The sequence below is a fragment of the Mobula birostris genome, chromosome 8, assembly GCF_030028105.1.
Source record: "Mobula birostris isolate sMobBir1 chromosome 8, sMobBir1.hap1, whole genome shotgun sequence".
Classification (NCBI taxonomy): domain Eukaryota; kingdom Metazoa; phylum Chordata; class Chondrichthyes; order Myliobatiformes; family Myliobatidae; genus Mobula; species Mobula birostris.
Genome location: NC_092377.1, coordinates 90,751,336 through 90,767,464, shown reverse-complemented (window position 1 = coordinate 90,767,464; position 16,129 = coordinate 90,751,336). Strand labels below are relative to the sequence as shown.

The window sequence follows — 16,129 nt, the reverse complement described above, 5'->3', positions numbered from 1 at the left end:
CTGCTACTGAGAGCAATCGGCCCTTTTTGTTAGGCACCAGGACGCACCATCTTTAATTATCCACAATGTTAACTTAAGACTACACATGGATCAGAATATGAGGCACCCCAAAATGTACTCGCAATTATATTACAAAATAAACAAAAGTATCTACCTTATATACACAAACAGTGATTCCAGGATTGAATGGCTTGTTATATGAAGAGCATTTGATGGTTCGGCGCCTGTATTTGCTGGAATTCAGAAGAATGAGGGGTGACCTCATTGAGACCTATCAAATGGTGAAAGGCCTTGATAGGGTGGATGTGGAGAGGATGTTTCCTATGGTGGGAGAGTCTAAGACCAGAGGACATGGCTTCAGAATAGAGGGGTGTCCTTTTACAACAAAGGTGAGGAGGAAAATATTTAGCCAGAGAGTGGTAAGTTTCTGGAATTCTTTGTCACAGACAGCTGTGGAGGCCAAATCTTTAAGTATATTTAAGGCAGAGGTTGATAGATTTTTGATTGGTCGGGGCATGAAGGGATACAGGGAGAAGGCAGGAGATTGGGGCTAAGAGGATAATTGGATCAGTCATGATGAAATGGTGGAGCAGACTTGGTGGGCCAAATGGCCTAATTCTGCTTCTATTTCTTATGGTCTTACTTTACATATATACACATACTCATTACTAAAGAAATGGAATATTCCTCCGTGTAGGCAGGAAAGGCACCCGAAAGCCTAAACTTTTTAGGATCCATTATCAGAGGATACCGGGGGAGGAGGAGGAGATTTTGAAGTGTGCACACTCAGTGCAATGACAGCAGATCGAAAAGTTTGTGTGTGGTGTGTGTGTGTATAAATGCGCAAGTGTACAGAGTGTGGTTACCGCACACTCTCTGTCACATTACAGCTCTCCTCTCCTACAGCGATGATGCTCAGCAGCTGAGACAGGTAGTCTGCTGGCACAGTTCCTTTCCCTACTCTATGATGGACGCGAAATTTGAAGGGTTGGAGCTCCAGGTCCCATTGAGTCACTGGCATTATGGTCCTTCATTGTCTGAACCCATGTCAGCGCTCTGTGGTCTGTGTAAAGGTCAAACTTCCTATGAGGAGGTAAATCTGGAGGCTGTCAAGGGCCCAATTAATTGCCAGACACTGCTTTTCAATGGTGGAATACCTGGTTTCCCTTGGGAGGAGTTTTTAGGTCAGGTAAAGGGCAGGCTGCTCTTCTCCGGGTTCTCCTTGGGCCAGCACTACTCCAATGCTGTCTCATCCGAGGACAACCACCTGGAGAGGGAACCGTTTGTCAAAGTCCGGGCTGTGAGGAACACGTGAGCTTTCAGGTTTGAAAAGCATTCTCCCACTCACTTGTCCACGGCACGGACTTGCTTACAGACTTCCCGGTAAGATTGGTCAGAGGTACGGCCAAAGTGGCGAATTGGGGAACGAACCTGCCATACCGCCCTACCAGACCCAGAGGGGAATTCACTTCCTTCCTGGTGTGAGGTGGAGGACTGTTACAGATCTCTTCTGCCTTGTCCCCCTGTACTCGAACCTCTCCGTGCCCCAACTGGTAGCCAATGTATCTGGTTTCCCTTTTTGCCCATTCACATTTTTTTGTAGATCAAGGGCGAGACCAGCAGCGTGAATATTCACCAAGGCCCGACGCAGATGGTCCAGATGCTCTGACCACGTCTGGCTGTAAACAACTGCACCATCACTCCAGTCTTCACAGCCTTGTACCACCTGGTCCATCTGCCGCTGGAAGGTTACTGGTGTGCAGCATGAAGACCAAAGAGCTTCACGGTGAATTGAAATAGACCCGGGGGTGTGCAGAAGGTAGTGAGGGTTTTTGATTGCTCGTCCAGGGGAGCCTGCCAGTAACCTTTACTGAGATCCGGTGTGGTAATGTGGTTTGCCCGTCCAGTCCTTTCTAGTAGGTCATCAGTCTGGGTCATCGGATAAGCATCAAAAAAAAGAAATGGCATTCAACTACCAGAAATTAATGCATACCCTCAGGGTGCCATCTTTCTTGGGGACGATAATGGACGATAATGCTCCACTCACTATTTGAAGATTCGATTACTCCCAGCTCCAGCATGGTCCCAATCTTACCCTTCAGGGCCCCCCACGAGTCGCTCTGGCACTCTGTAACAGTGTCAGCGTACTCTATACCCTGGTCAGGTCTGATCCTGAGGGTAGGTTTTTGGGACCTTTGTCAGCTGTGGTCTCTGCAGAAACAGCTGTGGATAGTCAGCTTCACTGGTTGATGGCCATCGAGGTGGGAGAGGTAAACCTTCCCAGACCCCTTCCAGGCCTGTATTTGCCCTTCTGAGTCATCGTCAAAGGGTACTTCATCTGTACAAACATCAACAGAGGCAGGAGAGCCACCGTGTTTCCCATGACTTTGTTGTCAGCATGACTTTCTCTGGGTCCTCCCTTGCACAGACTGTCAAGTCAGACAGAGATCGTAACCCGACCATTGCTTTGATTATAACACGAGTGATGCCAAAATACAAAACAGCACTATCTACTCCCGGAGTAACAGATGGATGTGACTGACTATTTCCCTTCCTCAGTAACTCGTGTAAATGCAGGCAAACCTCTCCCCAGAACCACTCGTAGTTTTCCCAGCACCCCCACTTTCAGCAAGTGTTTGTGGTCATCCAGCTCAATGGTGAGGTTCTGCCAGTGGCTCAGACTTCCAGTCACCATCGACACATTGGAGAAGTGTTTAGTGACTATAGTCAACATCAAAAGTAGGAACGTAATTTTTCTTAATTAATGGTAGTGAGCTACCAGAATCTGAAAGAGCTTTAACAGGCTTCCTATTAACTTTAACTATTATAAACTTGGGCTCTTTCCCCTCATATTCTGCTTGTTTTCCATTACCATACTCTTAATCATTACAATAATTATGATCATCATTACATTCTCCCTCTCGTGGGACACAGCACATACCTGACAATTTGGGCTTGGACACACAAAGAATTTAAGACCTAGCAAATAAAAGTCTTCAAACAACCTACTAAAGGTTCTTTGCCTTCATTTCTCCCACCCTCCCCAATTACGCAGAGTTACCTGTGAGTCTCTTGGAGCATAAGTTGCTTCGGAATGATGGCTGTGGTGGTGCCCCCTTCTGGGCATTGAGGTACTGCAGGGCAAGTCAGGCAGCAGTGAGTCCATCCACTGGCTCGTGCTCTCAGATCCATGTTCTGGTATCTGGAGGAAGAACCCGCAGCAGCTGCTCTAGATAAATGGCCACACCAATCTCCTCCTTGGACTTCCATTCTGGTCTAATTCATCGCTGGTAGAGACCCCTCAGGTGATATGTCTCTGTGGGTGACTTCCCTGGTGGTAGAATACTGGATCGGAATTGTTGACAATAGGTTTCTGCTGATATATCAGATTTATCCAGCAGCGCCTCCTTCAGGCCAGGATGGTAACTCATCCATTGCTGTGTGGGCTTTGAAAACTTTACCCATTAATAGTGGCACTAGCTGACAGGGCCACGCCTCCTTTTGCCATTCCCAAATTCAGGCCATCCTCTCGAACCTGAGGAGAAAGTTTGCAATATCGTCACTTTGTTGATAAGAAGGCATCTTGGGACCCCTCCACAGCCTTCAGGGTTCTTTCCTGAAAGCGTTATCTGAACTCTGTTGGGCAAACAAGAAGTCTCAGAGAGGTTTTTCCAGCGAGGGTTCAGAGAGTTTAGCTCTAGGCTGAAGTTTTTCCTCCTCCAAGGCTTCATTGGCACCAGTTTCATTTATCACCCTAGGGGTTTTCCTGACCTGGGACCACAATCTCACTCTTCTCTGTGTCGAACACCCTTTGCGATTGTCCATCCCACCTCTGCCACCATATGTCACGATGCATGAGTTTTAACCGAAGAAAACAAAATGGCTGGAGTTACTTAGCACTCTAGGGCAAGGGTGTATATTTGGTGCATCAAAAAAAAATCAAACGTTCAAAAATTGTGAAAAGAAAACTGGCAATATTACAAAAATATCGAAGAAAACACAATATCAACTCCATACTTTGTCCAGTGTGAACTCTTGACGGTCCCTATTTCTACCTCACCCTGCTATTGCAACAATCTGCCCCATCGACACCAGGACACGTCGTCTTTAATTACCCACAATGTTAACTTTGGACTACACATGAATCAGAATATGATGCACTCCACAATGTAGTTACAATTATATTGCAAAATAAACAAAAGTGTCTGTCTTAAATACGGTATTGTACAAACAATTATACATCCTCATTACCAAAGAAATGGAATATTCTACGCGTCAGGTGGGAAAGGCACCAGAAAGCCCAATCCCTTTAGGACCCATTATTGAAACATACTGGAGGGTGGTGGGGGGGGCGGAGATATTGAAGTGAGCACACTCAGTATAACGACAGCAGAATTTCAAAGCCACGTTTGTGTGGGTGTAAATTGCATGTGTATAGAGTGTGTTTACTGAGCACTCTCTGTCATCAATGGCATCAAGAAAGAGTAAGTAAATAGCTTAAGTATTCATCTGAGCAATATACTGAGATCAGAAGTGACCTTGGGATTCTCCATGTTTAACCCTTCTCTGATCTGAAGAATGCTTACTGTAGTTGTGTCCATTAAAAGGCTTATTAAACTGATGGAAGTCCTCAGCAGCTCAGGCAGCATCTGTGCAGAAAGAAAGGGTTTGATTCCTGGTCCCAATGAAAGATCGTTGACCTGAAACTGTAGTATTGTTTCTCTCTCCGCAGATGCTGCTGATTATTTCCAGCATTTACTTTCGTGTTGCTGAAATTTCCAACATCCATGATGTTTTTTCTGTTTGATTTCTCTCTGCTCTAACCTTGCTTGTAATCATATTTCTATTGATGGAGCTGAGTTCCTTTTAGACCATGTGCTTAAATTCTTCTAGCAACTCTGTTGAGCCGAGCTTTATCAAAACCTCTGGAAAAATCAACATGCATCTTGTCCTTCCAGTTGGTCATTTCTGGAAAAAAGGAATATTAAGCATGCTAAATGAAACTCCGCTGACAAGAATTTAAATTCATAGAGCCATCATAAGAAAATAAGCCTTTTGACCCACCACATCTGCACTGATCATGTACTCATTCCATTTTCCCTCTCAATCACACCACCTTTCTCCAATTCACCTGCCATCCACCTACCTGAAGGGAAATTTCCAGTAGGCAATAAACCTACCCCGTAAATGTGGAGGTAGGGGCAGATACACTAGGGGCATTGAAGAAGCTCTTGGATAAGCACATGGATGACAGAAACCTGAGGGACTTTGTAGGAAGGTAGATTGTAGGTTGTTCTTTCAGTAGGCTAAAGGGTTGGCACAACATTGTGGGCCGAAGGGCCCGGACTGTGCAGTACTGTCAGATGTTCTACCTGCTAGCGTGTCGGAGAGAATTGGAGCCCCCTGATTTTGGGAAGCCCTCCAAAAACATTTTTATCTTAAGCTGGATGTACTGAAATAACTTTAAGCATTTATGTTTCTAACCTTCCTCCCATCTGATTTTTGCCTGTCATCAACAGAGCGATTTCTCTACCCAGTTATGCCTCAGCAGTTGTATAAACATGCAGTTTGGCCGGAGAACTGTGATACTTTAGTTCTGTTTTAGCAACTCAGCTTTCCTTGTTAGTTGTTTCAGACGCAGACGCAGAACAGTTCAAAGTGTAAAGCTAGACGATTTCCCATCCGCACCTGCCTTTCGCACGTCCACCGGATCAACTGGTGTCATGCTCGCCCTTTCTGCTCCGTCAGTTTGAATTTTGCTTCCTCGTTGTCACTGTCGTGGAAAATGCATAAGCCAACCAGATGGATCTCAGTGGGAGGCCAATTGGAAGTTTCCTGCACTGATGCCATCAGGAGTACCTTCTGTAAAATGTCATCCGTGTAGCCTTCATTCAGCCAAGCAGATGGCACTGTGGGGCATGGTTCTTAATATTCATGCTTGTAGACCTTCACTTGGCTGCATACTTCCCTGTCAGTTAGGGTCCTTCACCATGCTAAACAAGATCACTTTAACTCCCTGAATGTCACTGCCTCCTCCCATAGGGATTTTCAGACCTCGGCTCAGGGTTTATTCTTTAAGGAACCACCTGGCCATGTGTAGCATTTGATACTTGCAGACTTGCTGGATATACCAGAAGTCACTGAGTAAGCCTCCGCCAGGTGGCCTAATGCTGGGAGCAGGCTGCCAGCGTTCCACTCTCACAAAGGGGAGGAGTAAGATCTAGGAGGGGGCTGGGAATTAAGTGAGTCACGTTCGGTGCCTTGGAGACATTAAGTGGCCTTTGTAGGTATAAAACCCACTGTGCCGCATTCCAGTGCGGGGGAAAAAGCCAGTAATGCAGGTTTTGACTCTGGCAAGCTCAGGCAACTTCCAGGTAGCAATATAAAGTAAAATATTTCACAAAAATTACCTTTGGTTATTTTTGTTCTGAATAATTAGCTGGTTTGTTTGTGTCACATTTTCTGCTGACGAATACCTATCCTTCATTTACACATTTATATGGCACAGCCGGTTTGTAAAACTTCCATGTCACTGTCTAGATCATTGGAGGGCTTGGTTCAGTTTGCCAGCTGATCACTTGAATCTGTTTTCCTTTTGTCCTGTTCTCGCTCATCTAGAAAACTCTTGCGATGGGACCTGCAGCAAGCAGGTGGAGTCTCTGCAGGATGAACGATCGCTGAATTTTTTCCGGCCAAAGAGCAGCAAGACGCAGCCGTGCTCCAGTGAATCAATGCAGAGGCAGGCTGTGGATGATCCAGCAACCTTAACAACACCTGGTGTCCCCTTGTCTCCCGGTAGTCCGGAAGGTCAGACTGGGAAGAAGCTTCTCAAGTCTCTTCATACGTCATCTGAGATCAGCGCTGTAATGCCTCCGAAGAGATCGGGGAAAAAGTTGTCTGACTCAGAAAGTAGTGAAGGCAGGTCACACAGGATTCCTCACTCTCCGACTGACAGCCCTGCAACTCAGCTTCAAGGGGTAAGTGGAAAACTTGGGGTGTAATTAATGAATGGCATTGAATCAGAATAGTGGTACAGGAAGTCCTGGGGTCCATTGTACTGAAAAGCTGTCCAAATTAGCCCACTTCCTTGCTCACCCTAACGTGGGCATTTCGGCACACTCTACCACTCACCTAGAATATTATTCAGCCAATTCAGGTCATCTGTCGGCCCCGGAGCATCCTTGAAGTACTTCAACTAGTGCTTTTTCATTTACATTTCTATTCATGCATGTCTCTACACACACAAACGCGCGTGCACGCACATGCACACAAGCATGCATACATAAAAGCACTCACACAAAACCACGCAACTCACAGACACCTTGAATGAGACGAAACTGCAGGTTTTTGACGTGACATTATGACTTCTGTCAGTAGCAATGTTCAACACTGAAGACGAATAAGGAGGAATCGGGTACAGTCGCTCTGGATTTTCAAGGGAAATTCAGTGAACTGATATCTGATTGGTAATTACCGAAAATAGCCCCATGGGTCTGGGGCAGTATGTGCGCAGGTTTAGAGGGCTGGTTAAAGGGTTGAAGGGAGAGTAAAACGGATCATTTTCAGGTTTGCTTGCAGTTGCCAGTGGTCAGCGCAAAGGTCTGTGCTGAGTGTTAGGTTATTTAGGGTTATAACATGGGTATCAGGATGCAAAGATTCTGCCAAGGAATACACACTGGGTGGGCAAGGAGCTAACAGATCAATTATCATTTGGGAAGTATAAGGTTATTTGGTTTTGTAAAAACAATAGAAAAACAAAATGTGAGGAAGCCCCTTAAGATGATATTCAGGAGGATTTTGCTGTGCTGTGCATGAAACTCTAGAAGTAAATGCACTTGTGACGTGCTGGCTTTTATTGTGAGAGGTTATACTATATAAACAAAGTTTTCAAGTACCTTAAAGCAGTGGTCCCCAACCACCGGGCCGCAGAGCATGTGCTACCGGGCCGCGAGGAGACGATATGAGTCAGCTGCACCTTTCCTCATTCCCTGTCACGCACTGTTGAACTTGAACATAGGGTTGCCAACTGTCCCGTATTTGCTGGGACATCCCATATATTGGGCTAAATTGGTTTGTCCCATAGGGGATCGCCCTTGTCCCGTATTTCCCGCTAAGGTAGAGCGTTCCTATGAAACCTTTCGTGCTGAAATGGCGTAAACGAAGAAGCAATTACCATTAATTTATATGGGAAAAATTTTTGAGCATTCCCAGACCCAAAAAATAACCTACCAAATCATACCAAATAACACATAAAACCTAAAATAATACTAACATATTGTAAAAGCAGGAATGATATGATAAATATACAGCCTATATAAAGTAGAATTAATGTATGTATAGTCGGGAAGATTAAGCCAAACCCGACTTGTGGAGAAAAAATCGGCACATATGCGCATGCGCACAGAGGTGCCCACGCAAGGCTTCATGGTCGTGGCAGTTTTTCTTGGGGTAAACCCAAGTGTCCGGTATTTGACTGCTACTTTTGTCCCTTATTTGGGAGTGAGAAAGTTGGCAACCCTAATTGTAAAAGACATGTTGAGGTGAGTTTAACCCTACTTGAACACCATCCCCCCAGTCGGCCAGTCCGCAAGAATATTGTCAATATTAAACCGGTCCGCGGTGCAAAAAAGGTTGGGGACCCCTGCTTTAAAGGGACTACGCTTGGAGTACAATGTGTAGTTCCAGATGCCACCCTCAAGGAAGGATGGACTTGAACGGTAATCTGTGCGTTATGCGTTAATGGGGTTGTTCTCTGAGGACGTATTTAGAGCAGAAGGCATAGGAACAGAATTAGGCCATTCAGCCCATCAAGTCTGCTCTGCCATTCCATCATGGCTGATCCTGGATCCCACTCAGCCCCGTACACCTGCCTTCTTGCCATAACCTTTGATGTCCTGACCAATTAGGAAACTATCAACTTTTGCTTTAAATATACCCACAATCTTGGCCGTTGGTGGTACAGCATTCCACAGATTCAGTACTCTTGTGAAAGAAATCCTCCTTACCGCTGTTCTAAAGGGTTGCCCCTTGGTCCTGAGGCTTTTCTCTCTATTTCTGGATACTGCTGCCAGGGAAACGTCCTCTCCACATCCACCCTTTCTAGTCCTTTCAACAGTTGGTAGGTTTCAATGAGATCCCCCCCACATTCTTCGAAATTCCGGTGAGTACAGGCCCAAAGCTGCCAAATGCTCCTCATATGTTAACTCCTTCATTCCTGGAATCATCCTCATGAACCTCCTTTGGACTCTCTCCAATGATAACACATTCTTTCTGAGATATAGGACCCCAAACTATTGACAATACTCCAAATGTGGCCTGACTAGTGTCTTAGAAAGCTTCAACATTATCTCCTTGTTTTTTTTATATTCTATTCCCCTTGAAACAAATGCCAACATTGCATTTGCCGCCTTTAACAATTTTCTTGCCCATTCTTCCAATTTGTCTAAGTCCTTCTGCAATCACATTGCTTTCTCAGCACCACCTACCCTTCCACCTATCCTCTTATTATCTGCAAATTTTGCCACGGAGCCATCAATTCCATTATCTAAATCATTGACAAATAATGTGAAAAGTAGCGGACCCAACACTGACCCCTGAGCAACACCACTAGTCACCGGCAGCCAATCAGAAAAAGCCCCTTTACTCCCATTTTCTGCCTCCTGGCTGTCAGCCATTCCTCTATTCATGCCAGTAGCTTCCCTGTAATGCTATGGGATTTTATTTGTTAAGCAGCCTCATGTGTGGCTCCTTATCAAATCCCTTCTGAAAATCCAAGTAAATGACATCCACTGCCTCTTCTTTGTCCACCCTGCTTGTTACTTCCTCAAAGAACTCTAACAGATTTGTCAGGCAAATTTCTCTTTACAGAAAACATGCTGACTTTGACTTATTTTATCATTAGTCTCCTAGTACCCCGAAACCTCATCCTTAGTAATAGACCAACACTTTCCCTACCACTGAAGTTAGGCTAACTGGCCTATAGTTTTCTTTCTTTTGCCTCCCTCCCTTAAAGAGTAGCGTGACATTTGCAATCTTCCAGTCCTCTGGGATCATGCCAGAATCAAGTGATTCTTGAAAGATTGTGACCAATGTATCTGTTTTCTCTTCAGCAACCTCTTTCAGAACTCTGGAATGTAGTCCATCTGGTCGAGGTGACTTATTCACCTTAAGACCTTTGAGTTTGCCTAGCACTTTCTCCTTTGTAATAGCAATGGCACTCACTGCTGATCCGTGACGCTCACGAACCTATGGCACACTGCTAGTGTCCTCCACAGTGAAGGCAGATGCAAAGTACTTATTAAGTTCACCTTCCATTTCTTTGTCCCCCATTACTACTTCACCAGCATCATTTTCTGGTGGTCCAATATCAACTCTCACCTCCTTTTTATTCATAATATAACTGAAAAAACTTTTGGTATCCTGCTTCATATTATTAGTTAGTCTGCCCTCATATTTCATCTCCTCCCTCCTTGTAGCTTTTTTAGTTGCCTTTTGTTGGATTTTAAAAGGTTCCCAATCATCCAATTACCTACTCACTTTTGCTACCTTATATGCCCTTTCCTTGGCTTTTATGCAGTCCTTAACTTCCTTTGTCAGCCACGATTACCTACCCCTGCCATTTGAGAACATCTTCTGTGGGACATAGCTATCCTGAGTCTTGTGAAATATTCCCAGAAACTTTAGCCATCTCTGCTCTGCCATCATCCTCGCTATTAACCCCTTCCAATCCACCAGAGCAAACTCTTCTCTCATGCCTCTGTAATTCCCTTTATTCCTTTGGGATAGATACATGTGAGTTATGCTTCTCCCTCTCAAATTACAGTATGAATTCAATCATATTATGATCACTGTCTCCTAAGGGTTCCTTTACCTTAAACTCCGTAATGGAATCTGGATTAATACGTAACATCCAATCTAAGGCCTTTCTCCAACTGGGCTCAAGCGCAAGTTGCTCTAAAAAGCTATCTCATAGCCATTCGACAAATTCCCTTTCTTGCGAACCAACAGCAACCTGATTTTCCCAATCCTTTGCATATTGAACTCCCCCATTACAATTATAGACAATAGGTGCAGGAGTAGGCCATTCGGCTGTTAGGTCCACATTAAACTGCATCTGCCATTCATCTGCCCACTCACCCAACCTGTCCAAGTCACCCTGCATTCTCATAACATCCTCCTCACATTTCACACTGCCACCCAGCTTTGTGTCATCTGCAAATTTGCTAATGTTACTTTTAATCCCTTCATCTAAATCATTAATGTATATTGTAAATAGCTGCGGTCCCAGCACCGAGCCTTGCGGTACCCCACTAGTCACTGCCTACTATTCTGAAAGGGACCCGTTAATCCCTACTCTTTCTTTCCTGTCTGCCAACTAATTTTCTATCCGTGTCAGTACCCTACCCCCAATACCATGTGCTCTAATTTTGCCCACTAATTTCCTATGTGGAACCTTATCAAAGGCTTTCTGAAAGTCCAGGTAAACTACATCCACTGGCTGTCCCTTGTCCATTTTCATAGTTGCATCCTCAAAAAATTCCAGGAGATTAGTCAAGCATGATTTCCCCTTCTTAAATCCATGCTGACTCAGACTGATCCTGTTACTGCTATCCAAATGTGCCGCTATTTCATCTTGGCTACTATTTGGAGGCCTATATATGATTCCCATAATGGTTTATTTACCCTTGCAGTTTCTTAACTCCACCCATGATTCGACATTCTTTGACCCTATGTCACCTCTTCCTAAAGATGTAATTCCATCTCTTACCAACAGAACCACACCACTGCCTGTGACTTCCTGACTGTCCTTTTGATACAAAGTATCTCCTTTGATATTAGGCTCCCAACTATGACCTTCTTTCAGCCATGACTCAGTGATGCCCACAACGTCACACCAACCAATCTTTAATTATGTTCGTGTTCATCCACCTTATTCTGAAAGCTACGTGCATTTAAATACAGCACCTTCAGTCCTGCATTAATTGCCCTGTATGGTACAATTTAACTCTTTGCACTCTCTGCATTTGTACCCAATCATTGGCTTGTCCTTCTCTACATTCATATTACACCCATTGTCTATTTGTAAACCTGCTGGCTCATCCTCAGCTCTATCATACTGGTTCCCATCCCTCTGCCATATTGGTTTAAACCACTCCCAACAGCTGTAGTAAACCTGCCCGCAAAGATATTGGTTCCCCCTTGGATTCAGGTGCAACTGGTCCATTTTGTACAGGTCACACCTGCCCCAGAAGAGGTTCCAATGATACAGAAATCTGAATCCCTACCCCCTGCTCCAAATCTTCAGCCGCACATTTACCTGCCACCTCATCCTATCCCTATCATCACTGTCACATGGCACAGGCAGCAATCCCGAGATTACTACCCTTGAGGTCCTGCTTCTCAGCTTCCTTCCTAACTCCTTGTATTGTGTTTTCAGGACGCCCTCCCTTTTTCGACCTATGTTGTTGATGGGATGGCTGACCATTCATTGGAGATTAGAGGGGGTGTGAGTTGATCACAGTGAGACTCTGATTCAGAAAATTCTGATAGGTTAAATGGCTGAATCTCTTCTTTCACTGGAGAGTCCAGGTTCCAGGCCAGGCGCGGCTGCTGAGGGCCAGGTATCAATCCCTCAGAAGCGATAAGAAGATAAGTTTATTCATTCTGACCTTCATTTCTGGGTCTCTTGAGGTTTGTTTTCATTTCAAATAGAAAATCATTTGTTACAGGAATCTTCATGGACTTTTTTTTTTAATGACTGTGGCCATTTTTGTGTTTCCAGATCATTTTAAACTTAAGTTCAAATCTTTAAACTGACAGAGCAGGATTTGAACTTACCTTTCTTTTGCCTTGTTCATACAAACCTCTGGAGTAGTGGGTCCAGTAATTTGGTCAATGCAAATTTAACATCAAAGAGAACTACAGATGGTAAAAATCTGAAATAAAAACAGTAAACACCTAGCAGCACCTGTAGAAAGAGAAACCGTTTACATTTAGTGGTTACATCATATCTGGATCTCATCAACATAATAGACAAATTTTATTCTTAGTAAATAAAGCTGTTTCAAGGAAAAATGCTGGCTTCGAGATGCAGGAACAAGCGATTTGTAAATTGCAATGTGATTTCTTAGCTCCCATTTGCAATGCATTTTTTTTTACCCTTCTGGTAAATATAGCCCATCCTTCGGATCCCTCGGTGGATATTTACCAGAGAGGTAAACATTACAGGAACAAAGGACGTGAGGTGTACAGTGACTGTATTAATCTTGTTCCTGCAGTGTGATTGCAAGGACAATGCCAGCAGTGAGAAGGGGGGCACGGCGAAATCCCCCACAAGTTCACGGAAGTCGCTGAGCAGAAAGGTCAAGTCAGTGAAAGAGACGGTCAGAAGGAAGATTACAAAGACGTACAGTGGTAGCACCACCCCTCAGGCAAGTAAACTTGACTGCATCTCCACTCCCTCTTCAAAGGCTGTCTTGTCAACCAAGTTCAGTCCCCTCGGGATCATTCCTCCTTCATTGACTTGTCTCCCTCGGTCTGCATATGAAGTGCCTTGGCCTTTATTCCCACATCAAACAAGCTGCATATATTCAGGTGGTATTAAATTCTCAATCTCTTACTCGTAGTTCAAAGTATACATTTAGACAACTGTGCCGTGTGAGGAAACGCTCAATGCAAGCACTCAAATCTTGGCCAGTGGTGTTGTCGTTTGTAAAACAAAATCTCTGATTTGTCATTGGTCAGGTTTTGCCTCAAGTCTAAGTATAAACCTTGAAACAGGACCAGGTTCTGAGAACCCGATTCAATCTAACATCTCGAGAGTAAACCCATTGTAAAAGCCAGGAGGGAAAGTATAGGAACATTTTATTTTACAGAAATAAATCCTACATCTCTTTTCTTCACGGTTGGACAAAAGGCAACACAACGTCACGGTAGTGGAGCTGCCGCCTCGCAACTCAAGTGACCCGGGTTCAATCCTGGCTTCGGATGCTGTCCTTGACTGACTACTGCTCCAGTTTCCTCTCAGTATTCCAAGGGAGTGTTGCTTGTTGGGTGTAAGAGGTCACTAGGTGCTTGAATCTGGTGAGGGCAGGAGTGTTAGAAAGTTTTTGGCAAGAACAGGCCGTTCAGCCCAACAGAGCTTGCCAAATTCCTATTCACACAGTGTGCTGAAATAACTATCGAGTTTAGATTTAAAAGTCTCTCAAGTACTACTCTCAACTACACAACTAGGTAGTTTGTTCCATGTAGCAGCTGGCATCCACTTTGTTTATACCCTTAATGATAGTGAACGTCTCTATCATGTCTCCTCTCATCCAACATTTACTTAGGCTAAAAAGATTTAATTCTTTCAATCTTTCTTCATAGTTTATACCCTACAGGCCTGGAATGAGTCTAGTCACCCTTCTCTGAAACCTCTCCAGTGCCTTCGCATCCCTCACAGAATATGGAGACCAAAATTGTACACAGTACTCAAGGTGTGGCCTCACAAGCACATTATACAGCTTTAAGGAGAATGTCCCCTGACTTGAACTCCACTGAGGGTATTACATAGCCCACCATTCTATTAGCCTTCCTGATCACTTCTGTGCATTGTCTAGCTGTTGATGTTGGTAAGTGTACCAGGATGCCCAAATCCTTCTCCTGCAGTGCACTTTCTAACTCAAGACCCCCCCCCCATTGTATATTTATATCTAATATTTCTGCTTTCTATATGTAATACTTTAAATTAAATTTCAGCTGCCATTTATCCCACATCTGGATTTAGTTTAGATCTAACTATTGATTCTGCTGCCTGAATATTATCAGCCCATCCCCTAATTGTGCGTCATCTGCAAACTTTACTAGTTTCTTTGTTATATGCTTATCCAAATCATTAATGTACATTAAAAACAGCAGCAGCCCCAAAATTGATCCCCATGGAACCCACTTTTAACATCTTCTACGTGTGAAAATGATCCTCTCACCATAAATCATTGTTTTCTGTCTTTGAGCCAATTCTGCACCCATTCGCACACCTTACCCTGAATCCCCATCTCCTGTAATTTGGTTGTTAACCTCTTGTGGGGTACCTTGTCAAAAGCCTTCTGAAAGTCTGAGTAAGTATCAACCTCCCTATTGTTATCATAAATTTTAGTTACCTCTTCATAGAACTCCAGCTTATTAATAAAACATGTTGATAGCTGTGTGGCATTTATACTGGAATGATGTCTGGGTGCTTGGCCAGCGGGGACTCAGTGAGCCAAAGGACCTGTTTCTGAGCTGAATGACTCCATGGCTGTAGTGTGCTAATAGCACAACCACCACTGTGACAAATAGACTCCAAGTTCCCTGCCAACTTGTTGCCAGTGACCTGTATCATTCACCACCTTTTGTAGATAGCCCCGTCAAATTGCTCTTCTGTGTCCGATATGACCACAACCTACCCAGTGTCTCACCCACACGAAAACCAACCCTCCCCCCAAGCCACAGGCACCATACCCTCTCAATTTTGTGTATGGTGCCCTTTGGCTGAATTTACAGCCATGTGTGGTTAAATCCCGGTGTCTCTTCATCTTCACTGCTTACTGGGTCTTTCACCTTTTCTGCTCGACCAGTTTGTTGGTAAATATCCTAAAGGAGAAGGCTCCAAGGGAAGGATGATATGGAAGAGAATGTGACATTGTAAGGATGTGGAAGGTGAAGAGAGAGAGAATTGAGATATAAGGGACCCTATTGTTATAGCTGTCTGGGTGATAGAAATTTGCCCTGAGAGAATTCACAGATCACTACCCAAAAATCTGCGATACAGTATCAAAGGTAAATAAATAAATATATATTTATTTAATTTGCATTTCTTGATGCACACACAGACAATGCATTTCAGGTTATGGAAAATTGCATTACAGACTGTTCCCTCGAGGCTTAAACCCCATAACACAGGGGTTGCTTTCACTGGCTGATGGCGGTTCCAGTTCCTCCACAGCCACAGGTAGAGGTTGTGCCTCATGGTTTTCTGTAGCAGCACATCCTGCAGAAGAGAGGGACGTGTACTAGTCTCTTTGGCTGATGTGGTTGCTGTGGTTTTATAGTGGATATCAAGACACGCCTGAGGGTGGGATGAAGCTGCCGAATTTGTGGAGCGTTGAGT

The 16,129-nt window shown here is 44.3% G+C and overlaps 1 protein-coding gene across 2 annotated transcripts in view; it reads left to right on the top strand.

Moving 5' to 3' along the window:
* The window catches only part of LOC140201475 (SAM and SH3 domain-containing protein 1-like), a 99,320-nt gene that overhangs the window by 48,091 nt on the left and 35,100 nt on the right, over nucleotides 1-16,129 (top strand). For both annotated transcript variants that reach the window (XM_072265641.1, XM_072265643.1), the window contains 2 exons: nucleotides 6,619-6,977; nucleotides 13,278-13,430. In XM_072265641.1, the coding sequence (XP_072121742.1) occupies nucleotides 6,619-6,977; nucleotides 13,278-13,430 (512 nt within the window). The remainder of the gene's footprint in view (nucleotides 1-6,618; nucleotides 6,978-13,277; nucleotides 13,431-16,129) is intronic.